Below are 27,251 nucleotides of genomic sequence, written 5' to 3'. Positions count from 1 at the left end.
GTTTCCTCGAGCTTATTGAATGTGGCGGAAAAGCCAAAGCATTTCACATCAGAATTTGTTGAGCTGCATAATCTTGCATCTTCAAATCCAAATGATAAATAGGATTTGTTTCATTGAACTTTCTGACAAACTAATCAACAATGAAAGAATCATACTATACCATATTAAAAGTATAAATGAGGGTAATATATTTACTCCTGTCAGGAACAGTCCGTTCTTAAATTAAGAAGTCCAAACCAAGGGAACGAAATTCTAGCCAGACAAAATTCATTGATTTGGCCAGCCGAGACGTATCATCATACACCAATTCCCCAACCGAAAAATTCAATAAGTTCGATGTCAAATCCGGCTTGACGTCTGGTACTATCATGGGAACTGATAGTAAAATCCATTGAAATACAATTTCACTAAATGTAAAAAGTGTGAACATGGTGTAATTGGCAATAGGCTCAAAACTTAAATTACAGCTTACATTCCATCTAATGGCACAGACACATGAGCCCAAAAAAAATTACACATTCACCGATTAATTGAACATCTGTCAGAACCAATACAAATGTAAGTAGTCGTTATTATCATCGTCTGTGGTTATAAAACCAAATGTAACCAATATCAGAGGGGCAATAGATTACAAAATGGGAATGTTGTACAGTTTCAAAAGAATATCCTAAATACAACTAGAATCTCTTCCAAGAAACAAATGAGCAACTCCCTTAAACAGCTGCTCATTATGGCATGCAATGCTATCACGGAGCAACTGCTGTATGACTACTACCTAGAAAATTAACACATTGCAAGGCATCAAAGCCAAGACTCAAATTTTCCCATATTCCATCTGTTTGACTATCTGATAGCAAACAAAAACACTACAATATTCCAATTTATAATTTGGAAGATATACTCGGCAAAATGCTTGCAGTGAAACACAAATATATGCAGCGAAAACATGTATAACAAAAAGAAATAAATGTAGTTGCCACTCCAAAAATGGATGGCAGGCCGCCGATCCAAACCAAAAGGACCACAATTATAGTTATACGACTCCTCGAACTTCATTCATTTAAGCAAACACCCCCAATGGTCCAGTCCTTCGGTCTAAACACTATATCTTTAATTGTATATCTTTACAGGCTTTTCAAAAGTGTGGCGGTTCTGCCAACATGAAACAATACAATCAGGTCCCACTATCATATATATAGTATAGCAAAACACTGCAGTTAATCAAAAACATAACTCAAATTTTAAGTAATTAGACAAAGAAAATTGAATTTTACATGATTAGCTTGGTGGGATTTCTTTGGAGCACTATCAGAATGCTCCAAACCAAGGTACTGCTCCCAAGCTCCATACACATCTCGCTTCTGTAGAAGCATTAAACCAAAATAACTGAAATAAATAACCCTGCTCAATCTTTGTATGCATTTAATTTCAATTGAACTCATAGCAAGAAACATCAGAACGGCAAAATAAATCCGACATATAACCTGAAAACGAGTAGACACGATGTCTGCATCTTGAAGATATTCAGGACGACCCAAAGAAATGAATGCGAAATTCCACTGTTACAAAAGAAAGGGACGTTAAACCTGAATTATGGAAATGAAGCAGATTTGGATTACTAACATTTTGAAATATTAGAAAAAAGCAAAAATTCTCTACCTTGCAAAATTCTTCATCGGGAACATGCAATTTCATTTTTATTCTTTCTTTTACTTCCGCTAATGTTTCGCCTTCATGGATAGCCAAAAAGAAGGGCTCCCCGAAGTTTTGCACCTTCAAAAAAATAAAAAGCTCCGAATCATTTTTTTAAATCAAAAGATTTAATCACTGCACTTGTTACACTCATTGAAGCTTAAAAGCATAGAATCCTTTATTTTAGTAAAGTACAAGTAAAGAAAACTAATAAATTTACCATATGGTTCTGAGATGCATCCTTTGTGAAATGATACACATGAATTAGCCGGTCCTGGGGACCTATATTTTTCTCCTCTTCTGGAACCTGTTCAGAGATGTCATTAAAGTAATCATCAAGAAATATCAAAATCATTAGAACAATGGAAATTCGGAATACCTCCTCTGCTCGCAAAGTCCAATATTGATCATTTATGTTCTCAATCTTTTCATTCGGGGGGAAAATCTGCATACAGAAACAAATTATTGGCATTAACTGAGAATGTGAAGTGATAGCCAGGTCACTAGATTTCACCATAATGAAAAATCATAATGCATATAACAAACCATCAATAGACCAAAACTCCTAGAATAACCTTGTAAATTTACCTTGTAAATTTTGTGGTAGAAGACCTCAAGCAATCTAATATCCGCATTTGGATTTGAAAGCTCAACCTATTTTAACAAGAATAATAATGAATGCCAAGCATTGTCAGCAGTATACCTTGGAAGACAACTCGAAAGATAGAATCAATAGAAACACAAGGCTTCCAATAGTTTGCTTCAGCAATGACAAGTAACAGTGTCTATTCATAAGTAACATCCACAATAAAACATTGGCATGTCACTGAACAAGCTCCCTTGTACGTAAGCAGACAAAACATTACAGTGCAGAAAGCAAATCAATAAAGTCAATCCACAGAAATTGAAAATTGATTGTATACCAAATAAAATGAATTAACACAATTGTTTAGAAAGAATACCACATCTCCACATAATGTTATTGTTAAAAATTCAAATATTAAACTTGACATTGATATCATGTGTTGACCAAGTTCAAAATTACCACAAATGACAATTCATGCACTACACATACATCCAAGAATGTACAAAAGCAATGGGGAATTAAAAAGAAAAGGGAATGTAAACAACCTTTGTCTTAAGTTCATTGATAACATCACCAACAGTACTCTGTTTGGGCAATCTGATGCTGTGCACAGATACCTGTTATAAAGCTAAAAAACATCAATCACATTACAAAAAATGATGCTGCAAGTATAGCATTCTACACGCAGCTCCTACACTGCACAATCAAACTAGTCCTAATATTTTGCTCACCTCATCTTTTGTTGAATGATGGAAAGCAACCTTCAAAGTTTTTAGCCCTTGCAGCTCTGGAAGAGGGATATCGAGAATTTCATAATACAAGATGTCAGAAGTCTGTCAAAAACAACCATCCATAACTCAGTACATTGAAGAGCTGGCATATAATAGAGTTTCACTTCCAAAAATCTGAAAATATACCTACAAATTTATTTCTATTTTTGAATAAATAAAAGCATGTGATGTGTACCTGATTATAATGTATTAACATATCACTTAAGTGATCTACACCTCTGAATCTGATGGCTTGAGGCTTTGGTTGCTGTGAGTAGCAATTATGTGCTGTGAGACGGATTTTTGAGGGATCGTCCAAATCAAGTTGCTGTGCAACTCTCTCCACAACATCGTCATAAGTAGAGAGTTTTGAGCTACAAAAGTTACAAACCATGACTATAAATAAGCCACCATTGTCCCTTAACTTTTAAGATATAAATCAAAATAATTCCCTCCCTCTATAGAATTACAAATACCAAGGTTCAAATCACTTACAGTTCCAAACAAAAATCGTCTTCCTTGGACCTATCCAGGCGCCGAAAATGTACAATCTACAGAAGAAAATCACCACTAAAAATTTAATAATCTTCTCTATTCACCCCACTTGGCAATGGAAGATACAAATGCAACATAATTCATAAAGACAGAATTTTGGATAAAAGGAATAATTAACAAATCGTACAGAAAAATTTAGTATGTAAAATCCTACATAAAATTTACAGGAGCAATTTAGCCATACATCATTAAATGAAGGCAATTATTATTAGCCTTAGTCTTATTTCTATGCAGATAATGATGCAGGGAAAAATATTAGCTAACATATATTTTACATGTTATTCTTCTAACACCTAACATTTTTATTTCTTGCAACAGAATGGTGCCTCTACATTGGGGACTTTCATAAAAATTACAAAACAAACAAGTCGCACCAGGGATGTCTGTACCTGAGAAGATAAAAATTCATAAATTATTTGAAGTTAAACAGTAAAACCCTATGGTTGCTAAGGGAGGCAGGCGCAAGGGGGATCATTCTAGATCGTGAAGGAGATCAAGAACTTACCTATGCTTGGGGTCTGGTTTATGTTTCTAACAATGAGCAGAAACACTTTTGGTTTATCAAGACCTTGTGTTGATCAAGAAGGGGATAAAATGTGCTACTGTGTTAGGGGATACAGCTCCAAAACGATGTTTATCTTGCTAGACTCCTCAGGTACCTTGTATCCATAATTCAACCGCTTACATCCAGGTCACCTTGGGTGTGGAATTAGGAGTGATGAGAATAGATGAAGGGTCTGTCCATCTACCCCCTCCCATCATATTATACCTCCTCAGTCATGGCAATGCACCATAAACCCAATTGTCATCCCAAGCATGTAAGCAATATGTGGGTGTTAAAGCCCTGTGGAGGTGTGCTTTTCATTTTACCTCACATGCATCATGTATTATTAAGGGTTGCAACATACGGAGAGTTCATGGAGCAGTCCGATTCTGAACATGGCCACAAACTTTGCTCCACAGGACATTTTCATGGGGGCTTGATTGGGAAGTCTTCATGAATTCTAGATGCCAGTCTGTGCAGAACACCTAGCCATGGCCAGTAATAACAGCCAGTATGGTACAAGGGGCTGTGAGCAGCAGATTCCACAGCTTCAGAGTGATTTGTCAAATTCTTCTAAAAGGTGATCACTATGGCAGAAGTTCTACCCTTGTTCCACCGAAGGATACCAGATCCAGATACCTTAACTATTCTGGCCAAGTACTTTTCCACCCACCTTCATCAATTCCTTCAGATCCTCTTGCTCACTTTGGATCAGGATACTTGGTTATGTACTGATGCGAATAACATTTTCGTAAAGATTCAATAAATATCCTGGTTGATCCAAAAGGAATAAGGGAAGAAAGACCATTTGGAAAACAACGAGATAAATTATCCCCTTTTTAATTGAATTTCATGTGATTCGAAGCAATAAATTATAATGTCATGATTTGTATGAATCATACTAATGTTTGGTATTCAAGTATCCATATATGTTATAAAGATTGATGATCTGTTCTGAATAGGTGTCTGAACTGGAGATGTGAAAATTAATTATACTTAATCTATTAATCACCTTCAAGGCTTCAACCCTCCAACTTTGAAACTTATGCTAATATCTGCAGGTTGTAGGTCTCAATGGAAGAATTTATCATAAATGGTGTTTTGCAAAATTTAATTGGCATAATCTAACTTTAGAAGTTTTGGCTCTTTTGGCCAAAATTCGATGATACAATTTTGGGTGAGATTGTGGTTTTTCATTGTTTAAAATGCATTTTGAACTCATAAATGGATTCAGCACCCTGAAAAACACCATGGCACTCAAATTGTGCAGATTAAACAGCTCAAACTTACAATTCTAACAAAGCCCTGCCAAATTTCCGGCAAAATCAACCAAAAAATATGCCAAGAAAAGGGCCAACATATCCAAAGTTAAACTACAGCAATTCAGTTAGCTTCAATGTCAAAGCATTAGTTCCACTATAATTTGTGTGGGTAATTTCAGTAAATTAGTCTGCAAAAATTGCTTCATGTCAAATAAAACATCAAACTGATAAAGAAACATGATAATATCTAAAAACTATCACGATGTCACAATTTTTTACCCCAAAACAATATTATTGCAGTAAACAGTGCAATATTTTCAGTCTCATGAATATCACGAGATTCATGAAGAATCAACCTGCCCACAGACAGAGGTACATAAAATTATTGTCTTTTTGGATATTTTGTATTTTTTTATTTTACCAATATTTTGAAATATTTCCAACATTGCCGATATTTTCTTTTCAAGATCCGTTGCAATATTATAATGTTTGCAACATTGCAAAGCACTTATTTTCCAAAGAACATTGCTAAGCACTTAAACATGGAAATGAAGATATTTCATATAAATGAAAAAAAAAATGGCCTTGACAAGTTACAACATTAGACATAAAATTAAAAGCTGGACGTCACCAGGGAACTACAGTGCATTATAATAGAAATCAGGCAATTAACATTTGCGAGCTACGTAATTGAGATTCTAAGCAATGATAATGTTTGAAACATTGCAAACCACTTATTTTCCAAAGAAGATTGCTAAGTAGTAAGCACTTAAACATGGAAATGAAGATATTTCATGTAAACGATAAAAAAAATTGGCCTTGACAAGTTACAACACTAGACGTAAAATTAAAAGCAGGACATCACCAGGGAACTATGGTGCATTATAATAGAAATCAGGCCATTAACATTTGTGAGCTATGTAATTGAGATTCTAAGCAATGAACTCAGTGCCCATTTCGGTACAGGAAACATTTACCGTACAGAAACAAATTCAAGGAAAACATAAACGATGCTATAGAAAAAATACAAAGCACTCTCAAATACAGACCTTGGCAAACCTAAGATATTTAGCAAAAATTGAATAATTTTTGTGGCCCTGATGATTCTAATAGATATATAATTAAAAGCGGGGCATCACATGAGAACTACAGTTCTTAATTAATAGAAATCAGAAAATTAATATCTGGTAATATGTAATAGAGATTCTAAGCATTTTACTTCGTGATCATTTCTGTACAGGACACTTCAAATGTTTCACATATATTTCCTACCAGGTATGTAGATGCCATTACATTACCATAAAAACTACTTGGCGTGTTTTCAAGGAGTAGACAGGCACCATGACTTAGAATTAAGGAAAAAAATTGAATAACGAATAAAAACAAAGACACAACAGGTTGTAAGAAATAATTTTCTAAAAAACTTATCCATGAATCTAAATGTGCAGTATCAGAATCAACAGATTTTAAACGATGAAATTCCAAAAGCTTATTATCCATGCTTATAAATGCACACCATCTATATAAAGAATTTCCTTCCAATACATTCACCTATATATAGATATGGTGTTTCCTGTTCCCTAGAATTTTGAGTATATGGTGGCCAAAACCCAGAGCATTTCCATGCTCCACATGGCATTATCTGAGGAAGTGCAACATCTATCCCCTACAATATTTGTTCACAGTTCTAACAAATGCAAAATTTGTATGAATAGCAATGAGTTGAATCAAATTTTGAGGCACAGTTATGTACAGAATTTTCACAACATAATTGAGAATTTAGCACAGCTATCAACTTATGCCCTGTATAATTAGACAGGTACCAAATATGGCATGAACACTCTTAAAATCAACAGAAAGTCATCAAAGAGACAACAAACGCCCTAAAACTAATAACTCCATTGAAAAAACTTGGCAGGCTAAATATAATTCAAACCATACAGCAAGTACAAAATCTTGACATTCAAAGGAAATAATTGTGCACAATTACATATTTGCCCACATCCAAAAGAAGCTTTAAAACCAGCATAAAATAAGAAAAAGCCTTGTTTGACAACTTATAATTCATACATGCTTGTGCCATATAATCTAAAGTACTAATTAAAACCTTCATTTTCTTTAATAATAATTTTACATCAGTTAGAAAACGCACTGCAAACAAATTAAATGATAGAAGACTGGTCCAAGAAATTGCAAGTGTGAAAAAATACAGGGCTACCAGTAGATTATGTACCTGCCGATTATGAACATAATCCAGGAATGAAGGAACATCTGGAAATCGATGTATATCCTCTTCAGATGTAGCTAGAGATCTCTGAAAACAAATGATGTCCCCATCTTCAAGCTGCATGATTGACATCACCACAAATATAGGAAATAATATAGTGAGGGAACCATACTTAGTAACAAACTGCATTGCATGAATTTCGAATAATAAATCCCCTCACTGACCCTTTCTAAAATAAATAGAGATACAATAATGATAAAACAAGTATTGACAACAATGGTATAAAACTGAACTAACCTGGCTAGATCGAAAAGTAATTCTCTTTTCAATGGGTTCACACATGACATTTGGTTCAAATTTGATTTCCTACATATTACAACACCCAATGCATCAAAAATTAACCAATGGATCATAGACAACCAACAAACTAGGTGCAACAAGGATCCACAGATACCTTGGAATAAGAATGCTTATAATTAATTTGCCAGCACCACATGACATCGTCACTAATTAGTGTCACAGTATCCAAAAGCTTTTATTCAACTAACCTCGTAAAGATCAATTTCCTCATCTGGTGGAAAACCAGCCATGGCATTCAGCTTTGTAATAATTTCTATTGGCTTGCCCAGAGCCTTGACAAAAAGCCTCCCAACATACCTGAAAGACAACAACACTTAATCATATAGACCCAATAAAACATCCCACAAGGCATTGTATTGAAAGGCAAAGTGATTTAGAACATTCAAGATAAACAAAAGCTATTACCTGAGCTCTTCTCTCTCTGGATCATACAGTTTGAAAAACAAAAGTATATCATCTTTTGTTTTATCAGGAGGTGGGAGCAGTCGATGATCCTACAGATATAAAATTATAAATCATTATCAGGTAACAGTGTCATAATGCCTATCACAACTGAAAAGCTGGCACCAGTCAGATATCAAACATTTTAGCAACTCAAAATTTACAATGACATGCAACAAAGGTAAGATGTCTCTATGGACAAGAAAGATGAGAAACAATTCCAGATATAATATATCAAAGGGAGCCTACATCTTCTACCACTAGTGCAAACTGACAGCATTTCAATAGTCACATTAGTAATAAACAGATTCATAGTTCTAAGCAAGTTTCTATGGGTTCTTTTAATTAAACAATTAGCACAAATAAGCTACCATGCCATTCCTTTCTTAAAAAGGACACAATTTTAATATTAAAATAATAAGCCAATATTCCATGGCTAACAAATAATCAAAAACTGTGATGTGACTGCTGTCATATTTCATTGCACAAGATTCCAGTGTATACCATGTTGAAAACAACAGTCCACATGTCAGATTCAGAAATTTACCGGACCATATTCAGCTTCCAAAAACAATCTCAATTCTGCGATGTGTGCCTTGTTTGAAGTCTCCCTCAAGATGCCAACCTGTAAACAATAAGGACTGCAATAAGTACTAAAACTCAAGAAAACCCCAGGAAAACTGATTTTAAAAGTTGCTTACAGATTGGGACTCCTCCGGTTGTGTTAAGGGCCTGTTAGGACGGTATGTATGGTTTTGACGCTTAGCCCACAGCCAAAACCGCTGAAATTGCACTGGAATACCAAATTCTTTTGCAACTTCTTCCTGCAAAAATAATGATATTCCATTAAAAAAAATCTACAAAGACAACTGATGGTAGAAATGAGAAATGACAAAAATACAGTAACAAAAATGTCATCAGACACTACATTTACAGGTCCTTTGAACATTGATAAGATACATATCAAATCTTTAAATTACAAAGGATAAACCATGATTAACAAATGGAGCAGAGAAAATCCATCACTATTTCCTGTGAAGGCCACAGTAAATCCCACACAAGAAACTCAAGAAACTGAAACTCTTAAACATTAATCTTACACTCTGTTTATCATGGGGCTACAGAACAATGGTCATTCCTTGATGCAGTTCATTACATCCACTAAAATATCCAGAATACTCACTATATTATAAATTTCCACTGTAGTTTCTAGCCTTTTATTTCGGTGCAATATCTAGAAAATGATACACATTTATATTTATAACCTTCCATCCCTCACAATTGTTAAGTGGATATGGCCAATACTGCAAATGGTGATGCTCATTCCACTTTCATTACTACCATACGGCCCTTCTACAACATTAAATAAGAGGGTATATGTATGAATAATTTCCCCGGTATGACACAAAAAAGGTAGAGAATTTTGGTAAGTTTTACAACGACACTTCTGCAAGCAGAAAATATTCTTGAGGCAAATCATCTACCTTCTTCAGGTGAAATTTAGCAGGATGAGCAGAGCTAAAGATCAGCCTATTTCTTGGTTGGTATATTAGGGCCCTGGTGTCTCTTCCAGGTAGATAAGATAAGACCATTTTATTAATGTCCAACAACTGACCATAAGTGACAAAAGTAGGTTAATGTGACTGAAGAGCGCCAGTATACAGTGCAGCAGTAACAGCACAACTTGTAGAAAACACCAAAAATAATACAAGGAACAAACCATATATGTATGTGTAATACCACCTCTGCCCCTTTTATAGAATAAAGAGGCAAGATAAAACAAGCTCAGTTAAATCTATAAATGACTATGCCAACAAATATTCTAGAAACATTCAAGGTCATTTACCACTTAAAGTTTCTTAATTTATTGCACTATACAGTATGCCATCTCAATTCCAGAACTAAACAACATTTTTCGTAAATACCTCGATCTGTTATGAATAAAACTAGCACGTTACAAAAAGGCTAGCACCCTTTTGGTAGTTAAGTTGCACATTGTAGACCTGAAGCTAGTAATAAATTCACCCTGTTGTTGACACAGTTCAGCTTACCACTGGATAGAGCACTGCTAGAAGTGGTTCATTGAGCTTATCAGTTCATCCTCTGTTGGGCCAATGGTGAGCCTGAGATTAATTATTATAAAAAGGTGATATCTTCTAGCCTTCTTTCCAGATTTACATCTCATTATTTATCATGACAAGAGGCACATTAACAAAACCTGGTTTGTGAGACCCTCAAAAATAGACAAACATGACCACTCTATATTAACAAGGTTAATTTGTTTCCTTCTTTTAAGACTGCAGACAAGAACTTATGTCCTATTATATTTTCATTTAAGCATAACTTTACATGATAGAACTGTAAACTGAAATTGCACAACTGTTTCAGCTGTACAAAAAGTACCGAAGTAAGATGAACACAAGTTGGAACAGTCATTAACATAAAATAGTACAGACCAATTGAAACAATCCATCTCAAACCTCTGGGAACCTCATGGTTGTGATATTCCCATTCGAAGTGTTAAGTTTAGAATCTAGAAAATTTGACATCATAGTAATATCGGTATAAACTCTGGATACATATTGGTTACCTTGTGAGCTTAACCAAAAAATCATGTGGGTATCCAGTACATAAACAGTAAGACTGAGTTCTAAAACTGTGGGAGATGAAATGATTAAAGCCAACGTGCACATTGTCAGAACCAAAATTTATTTAATATGCCAGCTAGAATATAAACATAAATATTGAAGGATCCATTCCAACGTTGTGAACATTGGCATTGGGATAAAATCGGCAAGGGTTTGGAAAACCAAAAAATTGGCAAAATTAAGAGACTATAAAAATATCTTTAAAACTCGGCAAACATCAGCTAGGACAAAAAATCCTGATTTTGAGATAAAATCAGGATGTTATCGAGATGTTCACAACACTGGTCTTCATCCATTATGCATCATATCTTGCTTATCAAGCAGTCACAGACTACAGCATACTATGTTAAACTAAATGCCAAAGCCACTTCTTGTAACAAGAAAACAAAGTGCTTAATTTGCTCCTAGAAGTTATTACATAACAATCTACTTTAGGGACTTGAAAATCACAGGGAAAGATTTTTAAAAGTACATTCTTGCAGGTACCCTTTTGACAAGAATGAATTTCATTCTGGGGATGGTTGTGCTATTGTGACAATATCCACTTGCACTGACAAAGTGGTCTATGGATTATTTAGTAGTTTCTTATCAAATAATTAGATTCTACCATTTCTACTTGGTGTTCTTGTGTATTTATAACATTAAAACGTAAACACCATAAGTAAGATATACGCTATGAAACCTAACAAGGTAAAAAATTTATATATGAAAGATCTTATCATCTTCTAGATATCATCTACATTAGATCTTATAAACTTGCAAGTTACATTTTGTACCAAAATTCTCTATATTATAATAATTAATATATAACCTATATATTGAAGTATCAATTAAAACTTACGAATTTATATATACTCAAAATTTAGCGGTTCAAATTTAAAACACCAGATGCCGATTATTTTATATAAGTATTGTATATTTAAAATGTATATATAAGTTACATATTTATAATTATATGTTTAATTTGTTCTATTAAGCTCCAATTTTTACAAACTATGAAAATATATTTATATTGTTTGTACTGCAGTTTCCCCACCATATCTGGATCCTGACTTTCCACAAATCTGGCAGATAAATATCCAAAACATGGTAACTTAGACACGGGGCTGGGCAACTCTCATCGTCTTTGGAAGAACAACCCTGCAGCTGTTTCCCAGTACCTTCTACATCTCCAAAAACAAAGAAAGCTCATTGGTACAGTTACTTACTCCCTAACACTTGCTTGTTAAAATACTGCCTTGTAAAGAAAATGGATGTACACTTGCCATGTTGATTTATGATGAAATTCAATTTCATCTGTCAACTTCAAGTCCAAATTTTACATTGAACAGTTTCAACTTTCACCATCTGAAAATATCATTAATCCCTCTAATTTTGCCAATTCCATCATTGTTCAAAATAGTGACCATATAAAGGTAGGGCCCAAGAGGCAACTATGAGAACGATTCGATATCAAGATGACATAATATATCAACAACTGCATGGAAATATAAATTTAGGTTCTTCTCTGTGATTTTCCAATTACTGTCTATCAGACTTACAATTTAAACAGTTGACTCAGCAGAACAAACAGCTGACTAAAGGACGGTTATGAACTGCAAGCTTTAATTATTAGATTCTAATGAGATCCTTTGAGATCATAATAGCCAATACAAATTCCTACAATATAAAAACTACAGCAGAAAAGTTCAAAGAAGAAATTAATGATAGAAACAATATGTCTCTATACAGAAAACTGAAAAATACATGATTATAAAAGAAAAACCTTTAGCACTGATATCAAAATTTTCTACAGCATAAAGAAGCCTGTCAACTTAAAGAATATGAATGTGATCGGATGTGGATGTCCTGTTCCAAACAGGACCATAAAAAGCTGATTACAAATGATAATACATTTTTCCATGAAAATATGAAAAGCTTCTTCAAGTCATTCAGAAAGGGAGAATCATAATAGCCAACACAAATTCCAGCAATTTACAAAGTACAGCAGAAAATTTCAATGTAAAAAGTAATGATAGAAACAATATGTCTCTATACAGAAAACTGAAAAATACATGATTATAACAGAAAAACCTTTGGCATTGATATCAAAATTTTCTACAGCATTAAGAAGCAAATCAACTTTAAAAAGTATGAAAGTGATTGGGTGTGGAGGTCCTGTTCCTAACAGGACCATAAAAAGCTGATTACATGTGATAATATTTTTTCCATGAAATTTGGAAAAGCTTCTTCAAGTCTTTCGGACAGGAAGAATCATACCTTGAAAGAGATAAAAGGAACTTGCTTCTGAATCCGAAACGTCCGGACCTTATCATGATCAACAAGATCAAAATAAATGTCCTTACCAATCTGATTAGAAAGATCTTGATCGCGGGCAACCTGAAACAACAATTGTAACCAGAAAATATTATTTCTTTCTCAATTATTGACATTTTAACATACATCAGAAATTTCAACATAAAGAAAATTTATTTTGCACAATTAGTAAAGAAGATGAGCGTTACACAATTGATAAGAGACTACCTTTATAATTGTATAAAGATGCGCCTCTGCCTTTTCTTTCCGCTTCAGTTCTTTTTCCTCTTGTTCTTTCTTTAGTCTCACCTGTAAAATATAAATGCATGGTGCTTAGCATCACGATAAACAAGATATGAACCAAGTAACTTGACGAAAGCTTTAATACATAATTAAACACTGATAGTTGAACAAACAAGATATTGGATGAAACGAACTTGAGAAAGCTCTAATACATAACCAAACAATGATAGTTGAACAATTTCACAACCAAAACGCTCACCCTTAGGTGCTCGGCAATATCCTTCTCATCGACATTGCAGATAATCTTATCCTTGTCACTTTCTCTAACATAGACAAGCATGTAAGCATTTGAATATTTTGTAAACTTAAATGGAGTATTGTTCAACCCAGGATTTGTCTGTGGAAGCTGCAACAACAAAGACAAAGAAAAGCATTGATATTTTTGAAAGCTTTCAGTGAAACTCCGAACAGCAAAATGGGTAATATTTTTACCTCCTCTTCACCACCATATTGTTCTTCCAGGGCTCTCTTAACATCTTCCTTTGTAACGCGTTCATCATCAAACTTGTACCTATGACAAAAATTCACATATATTTAATCAGAAAAAATGCATAGGCATCTAGAAAGTAAACCATATTATTTAGCAGAACAAGCCCCCACATAAACAAATTACGGTTCAAATGGCATACCACTGATCTGAGAGAGTCGGCCTAATAAATGCATAATAATGGCCACCATGAACACCCCCGCTATGGACCAGAACACTGCCACATAGCATCAGAGTATAAGCTTCCAGCACAAATATTTCATAAAAACAGAACCTAAATTTTAGAAAAATATACTAATAGTATTATTGAATTCTTGCATGTTGATGTATGGTTGAAACCCTTTAACAAATACAAAATATAATGAAAAATAAAAGAAACATGGAAAAATATCAATACATAATACAAAGACAAAGACAAAGACCAGGACCAGGACCAGGACCAAGACAAAGACCAGGACCAAGACAAAGACCAGGACCAAAGACAAAGACCAGGACCAAAGACAAAGACCAAGACCAGGACCAAGACCAGGACCAAGACCAAGACCAGGACCAAGACAAAGACAAAGACAAAGACAAAGACCAGGACCAGGACCAAGACAAGGACCAGAACCAGGACCAAGACCAAGACAAAGACAAGGTGTCTTGGTCTTGGAGTGGCCTGATAGGTCAAGTGTCATTGTCTTGGTATTCGTCAATTGGAATCTCTATAAGAAGAATTTTGAGCGGGTTTTCCTCTCCAAGAGGTAGAGGTTTTGACCCTGGCAAGCCAATATCTTGTGTTCTTGTCTATTTGTTTTTGGTAACTATTTGATGAATATAAGAAGACACTATAATAAGAACAAGTGAAGATTGTACTAAGAAGAAAAATTAAAATACCTCACAAGTAATTATCATGCTAGAAGAATCACATTAACTACATTTGCCCTAGATTCTTCAACACTGATCACCTGACAATGCCCCAGGCCCTAACAAAGCTCTCCCTGTTTCTATATATCATTGTAACATAACCTATCAGTTGGAAGATGGAGGATTAAAGGATCTCAAAGAATCTTCAAAGAATCACAATATTAAGGGATGTCAAAAGCTTGGATCACTCTCAATTCACTTACAATACCCTTCGTTTGGGAGGAGACTCCCACTGAGAGGTTCTCAAATTTGGAATCTGCTCAAAATGATAGTCCCCTTGAAGACATGGATGGAATGCCTGAACTTAAATACTATTTTCCATATTTCGAAATGATTTGAGCATTTCAAATGATAGAGAGGTTGGTCATTTGGGTCACCTCCTTGCAATCTTATCCCCCTTGTCTCAGTTTTGTAGTATAAATTCAGGGATGAACATTGAATACGTGCATGAACTTCTTTCTCTACTCACTCTCTATGATCTTCCATTTTGAATCAGGTGTGGCACAACGATGGGCTTCTCAAAGTAAAAGGGGGAATTCAAGGCCCTTAAGGTGTGCCTCATGCCTCTCAACAGAAGAATCAATCCATTACCTTTTCTTTGATTGCAACTTCACTAAACAGGTATACCCAAGTTGCTTTGCTGGCCTTAGTCACCATTGAATCAGGTGTGGCACAACGATGGGCTTCTCAAAGTAAAAGGGGGAATTCAAGGCCCTTAAGGGGTGCCTCATGCCTCATGCCTCATGCCTCTCAACAGAAGAATCAATCCATTACCTTTTCTTTGATTGCAACTTCACTAAACAGGTATACCCAAGTTGCTTTGCTGGCCTTAGTCACCAATCACATAGGCCTAGCTCGTGGAGAGACATGTTTTAACTATGGGGTAAAAATTACATAGGGTCTCTCAAACAAAACTCTCTTGAAACAATTATAGACTGCACTTCCAAAATTTCAATGTTGGAAGATTTGGCTGTATCATAATATAGCTATTTTCAACCAAGACTTGGATAAGAAGTTAAAAACTAAATTTGTTATAGCCAAGGTTAAAGGCCTCTTGTTGTAACATATCGATTCAAGAAGAAAAGAGAAGTTGGATCAATAGGTATTAGAACAAAATGAGGAGACATGGATCCATCAATTTCCTCTTTTGATCCAAGTTACCAACACACTCAAGCACAATCCAAACACCAACACTTAATGGCAGATTTGAATGGATAAGCACAATTTACTTCACCGGCAATTCAAAGCAGATCGCTTTTATTTTTTTCTCCAATGGAGCATCAAAATGAAATCTAGGGTTGGCAAGTGCAAGGGAAATTATATTTGACACCAATAGAAAAACAAAATCAATCATTGCCTGGGGATTAGAAACATGTACAAACAACCACACAAAGACCTGTGCTCATCTCCTAAGTCTCCTTCTCACAAAGGGCTCCAACATAAAGTCATCATTGATCACTATTAGAGACTCATCTTGTTCATCTTGTTTACGATGTGCAACATCACTATGAAGGATGTTGATATGGTCAAATAATCTAACAGTCCTTTGTTAGTATAATAGAAAAAAATTCTGTAGAAAATCCACGAAATTCTGCAACTGCTAATATGAACAATCTGAAAACTGCTTTCTTTTGATATAGACACAGAATTTCTCTACTAAATTTTGCAGTGGAATAGGAACGGAAATAAACACACCATCACAATAATCAAGGCACAAAAGTTTATAGGGAACCCAACTGGGAAAACCCTTTGCTTTTTTGAGAATTTTATTGAAGCAATTTGAGCAATAGATCTCTTACAAATACAAACTTGTTCCAATAGAGAATATAAACTGATTCCCTCTGCTTGTACTAAGCTGAACACTCCTTGCTAGACCTCTGATATGCTCCTCGATTTCTTCCTAATTCCTTGCGCATAGGCTACTCCTAAATTCTTGCGCAATTCCAAGGAAATTACACTCTCCAATAATGTGCACAAGTTACTCTTGGCAAAACTTCTCTCACAAGCTCCACACATAAACCTGTGCAACCTTCTCACAAACCCATGAGCTCTATTGTCTTGTCTCCCCAACTCGAGCTCACAAGACAATGACCAAATATGTGCCTTTGTTCCTTCTTTTGAAGGCAATTCGAATGGCTAAAGTTAGCAAGTTGTTATTTCTGGAAAGTCAAACTGGTGATTGAGTGAGTTAAGTCTAACTGACTCATGTAACTCAATCTGCCCAAATTTAGACTTGAAACTCACGCATGTTGGCTTCCATAGCTGATTCGCACTAGAAGGCACTAAACTGAGCCATCCACTTCAGCCTATTAGTTAAATGCCTCATAAATAGTCCTAACTCTTAGGAGCAAATCCTAAATTAAAGGAATTTGTCCTAACTTATAGGAATTAGCTCCTAACGTATAAGAAACTCGAGCATGCTAAGGAGAAACTCATTGTGGCTCCTTGAATTAAGGCACAAATCAAGGAACACTTTCTCGCTACTATTTTCAACATTTTCAAATAGATCAATGCAATTAACTTGAGAATGTTTTTCATGAAATTTATAGAAGGACTATTACTTTTACAATTTTATGTTACACACAACAATCCCCCCAATTGACTAGTTTCATCTGAATCATTTCTTGGTCAACTATTATTATAGGTTTTGATTCATGCTTGCCAACCTCTTTTATTTCTGGACAAAAAGCATTAAGGCATGCTCCATTACTTGTACACACAGATACTGATAAATATAGAAGTAGTACAATCAATGTAAAAATCCGTTTAGGCACCCTAAAATCACAAACTATCATATAACAGCAACACAGCATCCAGTATGTGCGACTATTATTATGTAGATCCAACCTGGGAAAGTTGACAGTGTAAATCATGCAGGAGATGCAGTGGAAATCTAAACTCATGTTGAATACCAGGCATATCAGAAATAATTGCAAGCATATCCCACTATTCTTGTTTCAGCCAAAAGTGCACAATACACTATCTCGAACTAGATTACAGATTAAAATCCAGCTGTTAGACACATTTGTTACTTGGGTTTGGATTTTTAAATGTTAGAAAAGAGGCACCCACTTCTTGGAGTCTGAAAAAGGGTTACCTGTGTAGAGTGTACAAATTACGCACACTCCTGTCTGCGTCTGGAGAAAGATATTTTCCATCCTCCCTATCCAAATCAAGCTGCAGTGGAAACTCATAACGATCATTTATCTGCCAAAAGACACAGGAAATCAGGTCTATAGATGGCAAAAAGACAGTATCTATGCCAAGGACAACATTTAGTCATTCAAATAGGACAACCATTTTTATGAACAAAGAAAAGAAATAGAACACATTTACATCATACATCAGCCAAAGAAAGCCTCTTTTATGGCTTTGCAGTGCCTCAAAAATATTATTCACATGTACCTCATATTTTCAAGGCTAGCTACCTTGCAAAGCTAAAATCCTTATCCAAAAAGCATTGCAATGGGCAGTGGTATTATATTGATAACTGTTCCTTTGGAAGTTCAAAGTTATCTTATATAATATATTATAAAAAGATACTAATTTAATACGAGTCTGCAGTGCACTGATTTTATTTTATAAATCAAATAAAGAAAATCAAAATGAATTTGGTTACCACCCCAGCTCTCCAATAGCTGAACAATAAAAAATAAAAAATTATTATAGCAAAAACGTTATCTTGATGTTCCTAAATTGAAATTCATAAATTAATGTGTTCACTTCTATGAAGCCAATTACAAAATTCAGATCCAATCATCTAATTCTTTCAGAAGTCTACAATGTTACTTATAGCTTCTAAGGCTTTTGTTGGCCTTATATGCCACAATAAGATGAAATGCATTGCTAAAATACAAGATGTATAAAGCAGCTTCAAAAAAAGCAAAACCACACTTTCATTCATAACAAATAGATGAAATTAACACTCACACTATTGATTTCACAACTGAATGCTGTATTCGGCATATAGTTTAAAAATAATTATCTCATCCTTCTACTCTCCATCTTTATAATCCTTATCTTTATTTGCATTTTTTATGCATCTAAGAGTTGCCTTCAAGGCTCCCATATTACCCTATGATTAGAAATTTGTAGTTCCATTAACCTATTTCAGTCATTTGTGGACAGATCTTTTATTTATTTCTTCTAAGATGAGAAAAAACTATAAAATATGATAACAGTTACAAAAATAATCTACCCACTCAAACAAACTAAGAGGAAAGCACAACATTTGTTGTGGCCCAGAACATGGTTATTTCTTGAACTGCTAGCTTGGGGTGGAACAACTGAAGCTAGGCAGTAAAATCAATTTTATATTTAGTAGAAGTTTGTTTTCCCAATAACAGCATTATCCTAACATGAATGTTTTTAACTAGACTATCTTAGGATCATCCAGTGTTATCAGAACCAGTTGAACCAGCCAGTCTGGCTATTTTTTATCCCTGACAGGTCCAACCAGTGGCACTGATGGCCTGTTTGGTACTGAACCAGCCAAGTCCATAAGACGCCATACAGCACAAATTCAGAGTTCAAAAAGTCAAATATTTTAAAATATATATATTTTTGTGAGATGGCCCCCCTACAAAGCAACTGTAACCCCTCTAAAAACTATTTAAAGACCCCTGGCACCTTCTATTTCACTCACACTATTCGTTTGAGCTTCTCGATATTCTTGTGATGAGTTTCTTGAGTTGAGTGGGATTGGAGAGATATTGGCCGAGCTATGTTGTGGGAGTTCTTGGGCAGATTTGGAGAGCTGGTTGGAGGGCAAAGTTGGAAAGCTTTTGCACTGAGCTTCTTAGGGAAATTGGAGTTGATTCAAGAGTTTTTTTTCCAAATATGTTGGGATGATTTTGCAGGTGATCAAAGAGATCATTCTCAGATTCATGAGGGATGTTAGAGAGCTGATTTTTCCTGCTATTTTTTCAGGATTTGGAAAGCTTCTCTAGGCATGTCAAGGCATCTATTCTTACTCTATTTCTATCTACAAAACTGTTGATTTTCCTAGAAACTAAGAAAGCCTAAGGTTTTGCATGCAGATTTTTATTTCTCGCTGTAAAAGTTGCCATGACCCCTAAAAACTAAAAAGATCCAACATGAGTTAATTGACACTTGCATGAAGATGGGTAAAAGTACGCAACTATCGTGGTTAGGAAGTTAAAGGTGGGGGGACCCATGGGATTAAACAACACCTACACATTGGGAAAGCCAAGTAAAACCTTGTAAAAAAGTCTCTGGTGAGCTAAGAGAGCATATACTATTTCTGATTGAAGCCTATCAAGCAGAGAAGCGCAGTACCAAGAAAACTAAACCCAACAAGGTAGAGGAGGTTACATGGGAATGCATTTTTAGATAATCGTATGTTGCAGACAACTCTTTCAATGCCACTAATTCTACATATTATAAGCCTATGACTGATGCCATAACTGAGTCTTGCAGAGTTCAAGTAATCATGGACCAGAACAGGGTGTACAATTATGTCTGATGGATGGACTGATGGTTTATCTGACAAGATTTTAAATTTTTCCATTGTTTGCCCAAAATGTACCACATTTCTCAAAATGTGGATGCATCTAATCACGTGAAAGATGCACAATTGTTATTATGTCCTTTGGATGAAGTGGATGTGGAAGTAGGGGTAGAAAATGGTGTACAAGTGATCACAGAAAATGACTCCAACTATGTTATAACTGGAAGGATATTGGAGGAAAAATCAGCCACCATTTGGTGGACTTCATGTGCAACTGATTGTTTGGACCTCACACTTGAGGATATTGGAAAAATTGAGTGGATAACCAAGTACATCTACAACACCTCATTGACTTTGAACCGTATGAGGAAACACACTAGATGTAAAGAGCTTGTTCAGCCAACCGTTACACGATCTACAACAAACTTTCTTTCATTGCCATTCACTCATTGGTTTTGAACCGTATGAGGAAACATACTAGATGTAAAGAGCTTGTTCAGCCAACCGTTACACGATCTACAACAAACTTTCTTTCATTGCCATTCCTTGTTTAGCCAAAGGCCAACCTGTGGAAGATGTTTTCTTGTGATAAACAGAATGCATCTCAATGAAGCAAAAAGGCTGCAGGAAAAAGTCATCGACCATGCATTTGAAAAAAAAAAAAGAGAGAGCCAAAAGAAATAGCATTGTTTAGTGGGCCTCACGTGATAGTATTGTGGATGGTCAATCTTGATAACCCCACCTTGGGTTTTGTTTATAAGGCCATGGATCAAGCAAAAGAGGCAATAAAAATCACCATATGGGGATAAAAAACAAAAGTATCTTCTTATATGGAGAATCATTGAAGAATGATAGAACAAACAACTCCATAGAACTTTACATGCAGCTGGTTTCTACTTAAACCCAAGTTAGGTGATGTTAATTTTCAAAGTTTATATGTTATTTTACTCATTAGAAAAGCTTTTCCAAACATTCCAAAACAATTCATGAATATTTTTGGTTTTTCGAACTTTTAAGGTACCATTACACAAAATTTTGAGATGGATGGGGAGGGAAAAGAGGTATTATACAAATGCATAACATGCATGGTCCCAAATCCCAAGATTCATGATGAGATACATAGCAAGCTCTTGAACTTCAATGAGTACCAATATCTTTGGCATCTCTATGTCTATAAGAACTAGAACAAAAGATCACTTGGGTATTAATATTTGTGATCCAAATCAGATCTTATGTTATTTGTCATCCATCTTGATGCTTTCAAAGTGGAAAAATTCAATTCAAGGAATCAACTGATGAGACCATTTTTATTGGTGGATCCCAATTTGGCAAATTGGGGTTTAAAACCTTCCAAAGGCAATTTGACGCATTTAATTAAGTTTTTTGGAGTCAAAAAACCCAATTGCATCAGATCTCTAATGTTGTTCTACCCCCAAATACCTTTCCATTGATGTAAGAAAGGCCTCAAAGAAAGTTCGTATGCAAAACTTATGCCACTCAAAAATTGAACTTTTTGTTTTGTCCACTGTGATTTAAGAGGATGCCACAACAAGCCCATCACTCATGCAAAAACGGCTAGCCAAATAGGCCCTATGTAGAACGCTCTAGAAGGGTCGAGTTGTAATTCATATTGAGGGTTGAGTGGGTCAAAGTTAATCCCTAGTTGGCTATCAAGTTGTGTTATAATTGGGCCACTAGGAAGAAAAGAGGTTTGATTCTATTCTAGTGCAATTTGTTCCATACTTAGGCAAAATAGCTAAAAGTGGATAGAGAGAGCAAAACAGAAAAGTCTTGTATTCTATAGCAACCGATGGGCCACAAGTCTCACGCCTTTGTATTTGCATTATTTCCATTCATAGAAAGAGAGAGCATAGCAACCTCATCTTATAGTTGGATTTCCTCCGTAAAGGGTTTTCCAAGTCATCTTGTGTTATTGTGGTTTTCAAGGATTGACCTATTTATTCTCTATTTTCTGCATTTTAATATTGCATGCGTAAGAAAAAACAATAATTTAATAAATCCAAAAAGTCCAAGTAAAATTAAGATTTTCATATTTCAATAAATCTTTATGAAATATGTTATGAAATTTTCCAATGGAATATCCATGACAGTTTACAAGTTTCAAAATCATTTGCTATTACTTCTTTGCCTTCAACTCTTATTGCAGCCTATTTGTGGCAATAGTTAGGTGGCCAATGCCCTAATTTGCAAAAAATTGCAATTTGCATATTAAGCCAAACACACAATTCTTTAGGGTGTGAACAAAATTGGAACATTTTTTAGCATACACATGCCAAGAAGAAAACACATTTGGACCAAAAATCATTGAATGACATGGTTAATTTTTAGTACAACCTTAGTTTGTGACGTAACCAATTGCTAAACAAGACCCCTTAATCAAGCAACATAATTTTAGGTGACTTTGATACATCAAAGAAGTGGGTTGTGGAGAGTGAGGCACCAACATTTGACAATGAAGAGCTTTCTTGGATGGACCTAAACCCACCTCCATAGAGAAAGATATCACTACTTTCAAGGCTAGAGGAATCAAGCTAGAATCCCAATGTAGAGTCTACTCATTCTAAGATAAATTAATTGGATTCATATTGATGTGTGCACACACACACACACATATATTGAATTTGACTATTTTATGTATTTTTTGGTGGACTAGATTTTTGTTCAGTTTTTTTCCAATTCCAGTCCCGTTCTCATTTCTGGGATCAACTGGTTCAATGACCAGTCCAATTGTCATGACACTGGCCAATCATCTACTAGGGGCATAAACATTATTCATCTGTAGAGGAATAGAATGCATAATCTTTAGTAAGATCAAGATGTATTTAAGCTTAGTAAGAAACAGTTTTTGTTCTTTGTTTGCTAGGTAAGTGTTCAAATTATTTTTAAAGTTTGTCCTCTTTTAATAGTAGGAAATGTATTATCAGTTCAGCACTTAATAGGTTTTAATTAGAAATAAGCAAGCAGTTGATTTTACCAAAAACCAAGATCACAATAGAGCTGTTCAAAACTACCAATTCTGATTCAAGTGAGTTAGGTGAATACAGGTTTTAAGTAGCAATACGCAAGCAGTTAATTTTACCAAAAAGCAAACTCACAATAGAGCTGTTTAGCACAACCAATTTTGACTTAAATGTTCTAGATAAATACATAAAAACATATAGTAAGAGGCACTGGCATGCACAACACCTTGACCATTGTGTCACGCATGAAATCATACTCGAATCGCTTTAACTGAAGCTGTAGCACTGGAGGGAAATCAATGAAAAGAACACCTTTTCTTGCTTCCTGAAAGAACCATTGAAAATTAGAGATCCAGTGTTGACAAAGATTTACAGGTATCAATTCTTAATGCGAATCAAGAAGCCTAGAAAATCTAAAAACCACAATCTGACAATTTTAGGGTTGGTGATTGATAACCTAACCTGCAATCCATAGTTCTCTGCATGGTATTTATTATCACCTTCAAGTTTTTCGACCTCCACATACTTGTCAAATGATGCATAGATGTCTCGACAGCCTTTAACATCAAGTTGTAGATCTATTGGGAAATTTTAACACCACCATATTAACAATATGGAAGAAAACCGTTGAATAAATTGCAAATACGACAAAGCAGACTATACCATAGAATGACTCTTATCAAGTTGTAGATCTATTGGGAAATTTTAGCACCATAATATTAACAATATGGCAGAAAACCGTTGAATAAGTTGCAAATAGGACAAAGCAGACCATACCATAAAATGATTCTTTTCGTGTAGATTTATAATCAACATTTATACATTCGATGTAATTCATATGATGCCCCTCAAATAGCTGTTGTATTGTACCCTCCACGGCAGTACCCTGAAAGCAAATAGCAAACAGTTTTTTAATGATTCTCCATTTCAAGAAACTCATGGCAAACAGTTTTTTAATGATTTTCCCTTTCAATAAACTCTAAACAACCCGACAACAGTGATAAAATCATCAGAAACAACGGGAAAGGCACAGCACCTTCATTTTGTCTTCTAATTTCTCAGACAATACACGGTTCAACTCCTGTACATCATGCTGCATGAATGAATCATATGTATCCCATCCAAAAGATTTCGTCAAATCTTTTGTATCATTGTATTGAACTTTGTAGAACAAGCTCTGTAGAGCCAAAGGAATGTTATTTGATGGTACATCATTTTCAGTTGTGGGCATATGATACACCGCCTAATAAATCATAAATCATACAGATATCCATATCAAATTTGGTGCACAGATATTCATTCACAAATAAACCTAAAGATTCTCTACAGTGAAAATAACACCATAGGGGTATTGCATGGTACCTATTCATAACAAATTGCAAAAACAATCATAATGAAACACTACACTGGCAAATCTCAAAGGCAAGAAAAAACTAAAGACAATGGACCATAAAACTGTTTAGCAGCATTTATAAGCCAAACCCGCCTAAAGAAAAGGCAATGCTAACCAACCTTTCTAAAGTAAGGCATATGATACAATGTCTGAAGAAGGGAATTCATGTAACATGTTGCTCCTTGATTTTTCAGTCCAACAAAGCCTGTCTCCTTTTTTGAATCATATTGCAAGTAATCCATCCCTCTTTGTACAGTAACTTCTGCTTCTATTACCAAAGTGTCATTTACCAAATAACCTTTTCCTGAATCATAAAGATCCAAAAGTGGCATGAATGATGTGAAACCCCAATCACTCTCCCGAGCATTGAACTGATGTTGTGTGTCTGCAGATAAATGAAAATGAGAACGGGTGTACATGTTAATCTACATGGCAAATAATGGTATCAAACAAAAAGGACCACAGGTAACCAAGGACTTGAAAGAAGAGGAACACCTAATTCCTGACATGAAGCTTGAAAAACTACACACACAGCCTAAAAGAGCGTAAGATTGTAGATGAAAAAATGAACGCGCATATACAAAATAACCCCTACTCACGGAAATACAATGTTCAAGGGGTATATCAAATAGACCACGAGGCATCTGAAAGTTCAGAATCCATACCCTTTCTGACACTGTATTTTGAATGAATCTGATTAGCAACAGCCAGGCTGAAATGAGCATATCTGCTCCAGCCGTATGGTAAAGTGGTAGAATCCGCCACATCCAAGTACATTGACAAGTGATCCACATTGTTCCCCCTTGGAAATATTAGAATTCGCCTGCATCAAAGTCAAAAGAAGAACAGAAGGTTGAAAAACCTGGGTTCAACTCGGTAATCATTGAATACACAAGGATTCAAATATCGACATCAATATTGGTCCTTACCATTTATATCCTCCGACTATAAAAGTTTCAGAATAATGTTTTTTCACATTTAGCTTTGTAAAGTGTTCAACTGTCCAGGTGAATTTTGACGTCGGAGGATCCTCAATAATAGGCTGGTTCTCAGCCGTGCTCACTGTATCGGCTTGCCCTACTGTTGCTGTTGAAAATATAAAAGTGAGAAACACAATAAGCTGAGACATCCGAATGTTGCGAGACAGAGTAGCAGAATAATAGAAACAGACACGAATAACGTCACATGTGACTAGATAATAGATATTACATTTCAGTGTACTCACTCACCAACATGAGTGGAGATAATAAAACTAAAATTCACTAATCGGTGACATTGTTCAAGATGCCGTGCATTGATCATTTTTGTAAAAAATCAGTTTAACAGTCATAACTGTGTGAATGTATCAGTTTCAGCAATATCAGTAAAATCAGGTGCTAAGTTCTGGAATAAGTTAAAAACTGTAGCATGCTCCAAAAATTTTGATTAGTCTTTGCACCCGATACACAATGGAATCGAGAAGAATAAATGCGCTCTCTCCACTGTGACGTGGTTAATGATACCCGACACTCAAATCCATACAAAGCAATTATTCGCAGTGTAAGCGAACCCTGATTTAAGAAACTTTAAAACCCTGACAAACTCAATAAGCTTTTTTTATGCTACATCAAAACCAAAACCTATTAAAACCTATAAAATTAAAGTTAAAATAATGGGGCTAGAGGCTCCCGAACCGAATTACGAGTTTTCGATCAAACTTAAGAAGATGAAGAAAAAATCAATAAATAAACAGAAAGGTACAGAAATACAAGTTTGTGAAAGGGTTTTTGCGAGTAATGACCTTCCATGGGTTCAATTGTGTCGTTGTTGAAATCTGGATGGGGCACCAACATTTCGCCGTCCTTGTTCTGTTGCTCCTGCATGCATTCCACGCCCTAACGCCCGCCTATCCAATCCCAAATCCGATTGCTATGTTTATTGTTATACGGCGGCATACATTCCCCCTTATTCAATTTAGCCCTACCACGCCATGGAAACTAATAACGATTCTAATGGACAGTGTCCAGATCTAGCTTCTGTCGACACTGGTAATAATAATAACTGCAATCATAGACATGGAAAAAGACCCTCCGGCATCCTCCAATGCCAGATATACCTTTGCATTATTATTATTACTACCAGCCCAGAAACTTTGCGCGCACACTAAACGTTTTATACTTGTACATAGCACCACGGTCCTGTTAGGCGGTTTTATATTTAATCCAGCGGGGGTGAAGGGGAAATTTTTGAAGGTCGTTTTTAACTTTTAACTAACTAAATTCTTTGAGAGCCCTTTAATCTTGCATCAAACGTTTTTGGTGGTTAAATTTCTCGAAATATTGGATGGAATAA

General features: G+C 35.2%; 1 protein-coding gene across 4 annotated transcripts; it reads right to left on the bottom strand.

The window, feature by feature from the left end:
* Positions 1 to 541: 541 nt before the first annotated feature.
* On the bottom strand, positions 542 to 27,061 carry LOC149141496 (ubiquitin C-terminal hydrolase 13-like). Of its 4 annotated transcripts, none has more exons than XM_089447320.1 (31): positions 26,701 to 27,060; positions 25,850 to 26,006; positions 25,586 to 25,743; positions 25,040 to 25,305; positions 24,564 to 24,770; positions 24,305 to 24,413; positions 23,990 to 24,105; positions 23,754 to 23,852; positions 18,174 to 18,283; positions 14,313 to 14,387; positions 14,116 to 14,194; positions 13,883 to 14,029; positions 13,609 to 13,689; positions 13,345 to 13,464; positions 9,139 to 9,261; positions 8,985 to 9,062; positions 8,402 to 8,490; positions 8,185 to 8,293; positions 7,934 to 8,002; positions 7,643 to 7,753; positions 3,544 to 3,599; positions 3,245 to 3,422; positions 3,010 to 3,111; positions 2,824 to 2,895; positions 2,281 to 2,346; positions 2,072 to 2,137; positions 1,913 to 1,999; positions 1,660 to 1,773; positions 1,485 to 1,559; positions 1,275 to 1,361; positions 542 to 1,152 (listed from the first exon to the last, which is right to left on the bottom strand). In XM_089447320.1, the coding sequence occupies exons 1-31, from the start codon at positions 26,780 to 26,782 to the stop codon at positions 1,111 to 1,113; spliced, it is 3,330 nt and encodes a 1,109-aa protein (XP_089303446.1). In that variant the 5' UTR covers positions 26,783 to 27,060; the 3' UTR covers positions 542 to 1,110. The 4 variants fall into 4 exon arrangements, with proteins under 4 accessions (XP_089303446.1, XP_089303447.1, XP_089303444.1 ...); XM_089447321.1 differs by having other exon boundaries at positions 25,850 to 26,000; XM_089447318.1 differs by having other exon boundaries at positions 1,913 to 2,137; positions 25,850 to 26,000; positions 26,701 to 27,061.
* Between the last annotated feature and the right edge of the window lie 190 nt (positions 27,062 to 27,251).

Source organism: Pinus tabuliformis, chromosome X (assembly GCF_031772625.1).
Source record: "Pinus tabuliformis cultivar Carrire ecotype Pingquan chromosome X, CPIR1, whole genome shotgun sequence".
Lineage (NCBI taxonomy): Eukaryota > Viridiplantae > Streptophyta > Pinopsida > Pinales > Pinaceae > Pinus > Pinus tabuliformis.
The sequence above is the reverse complement of the archived record's forward strand: the minus strand, read 5'-3'. Positions and strand labels throughout refer to the sequence as shown.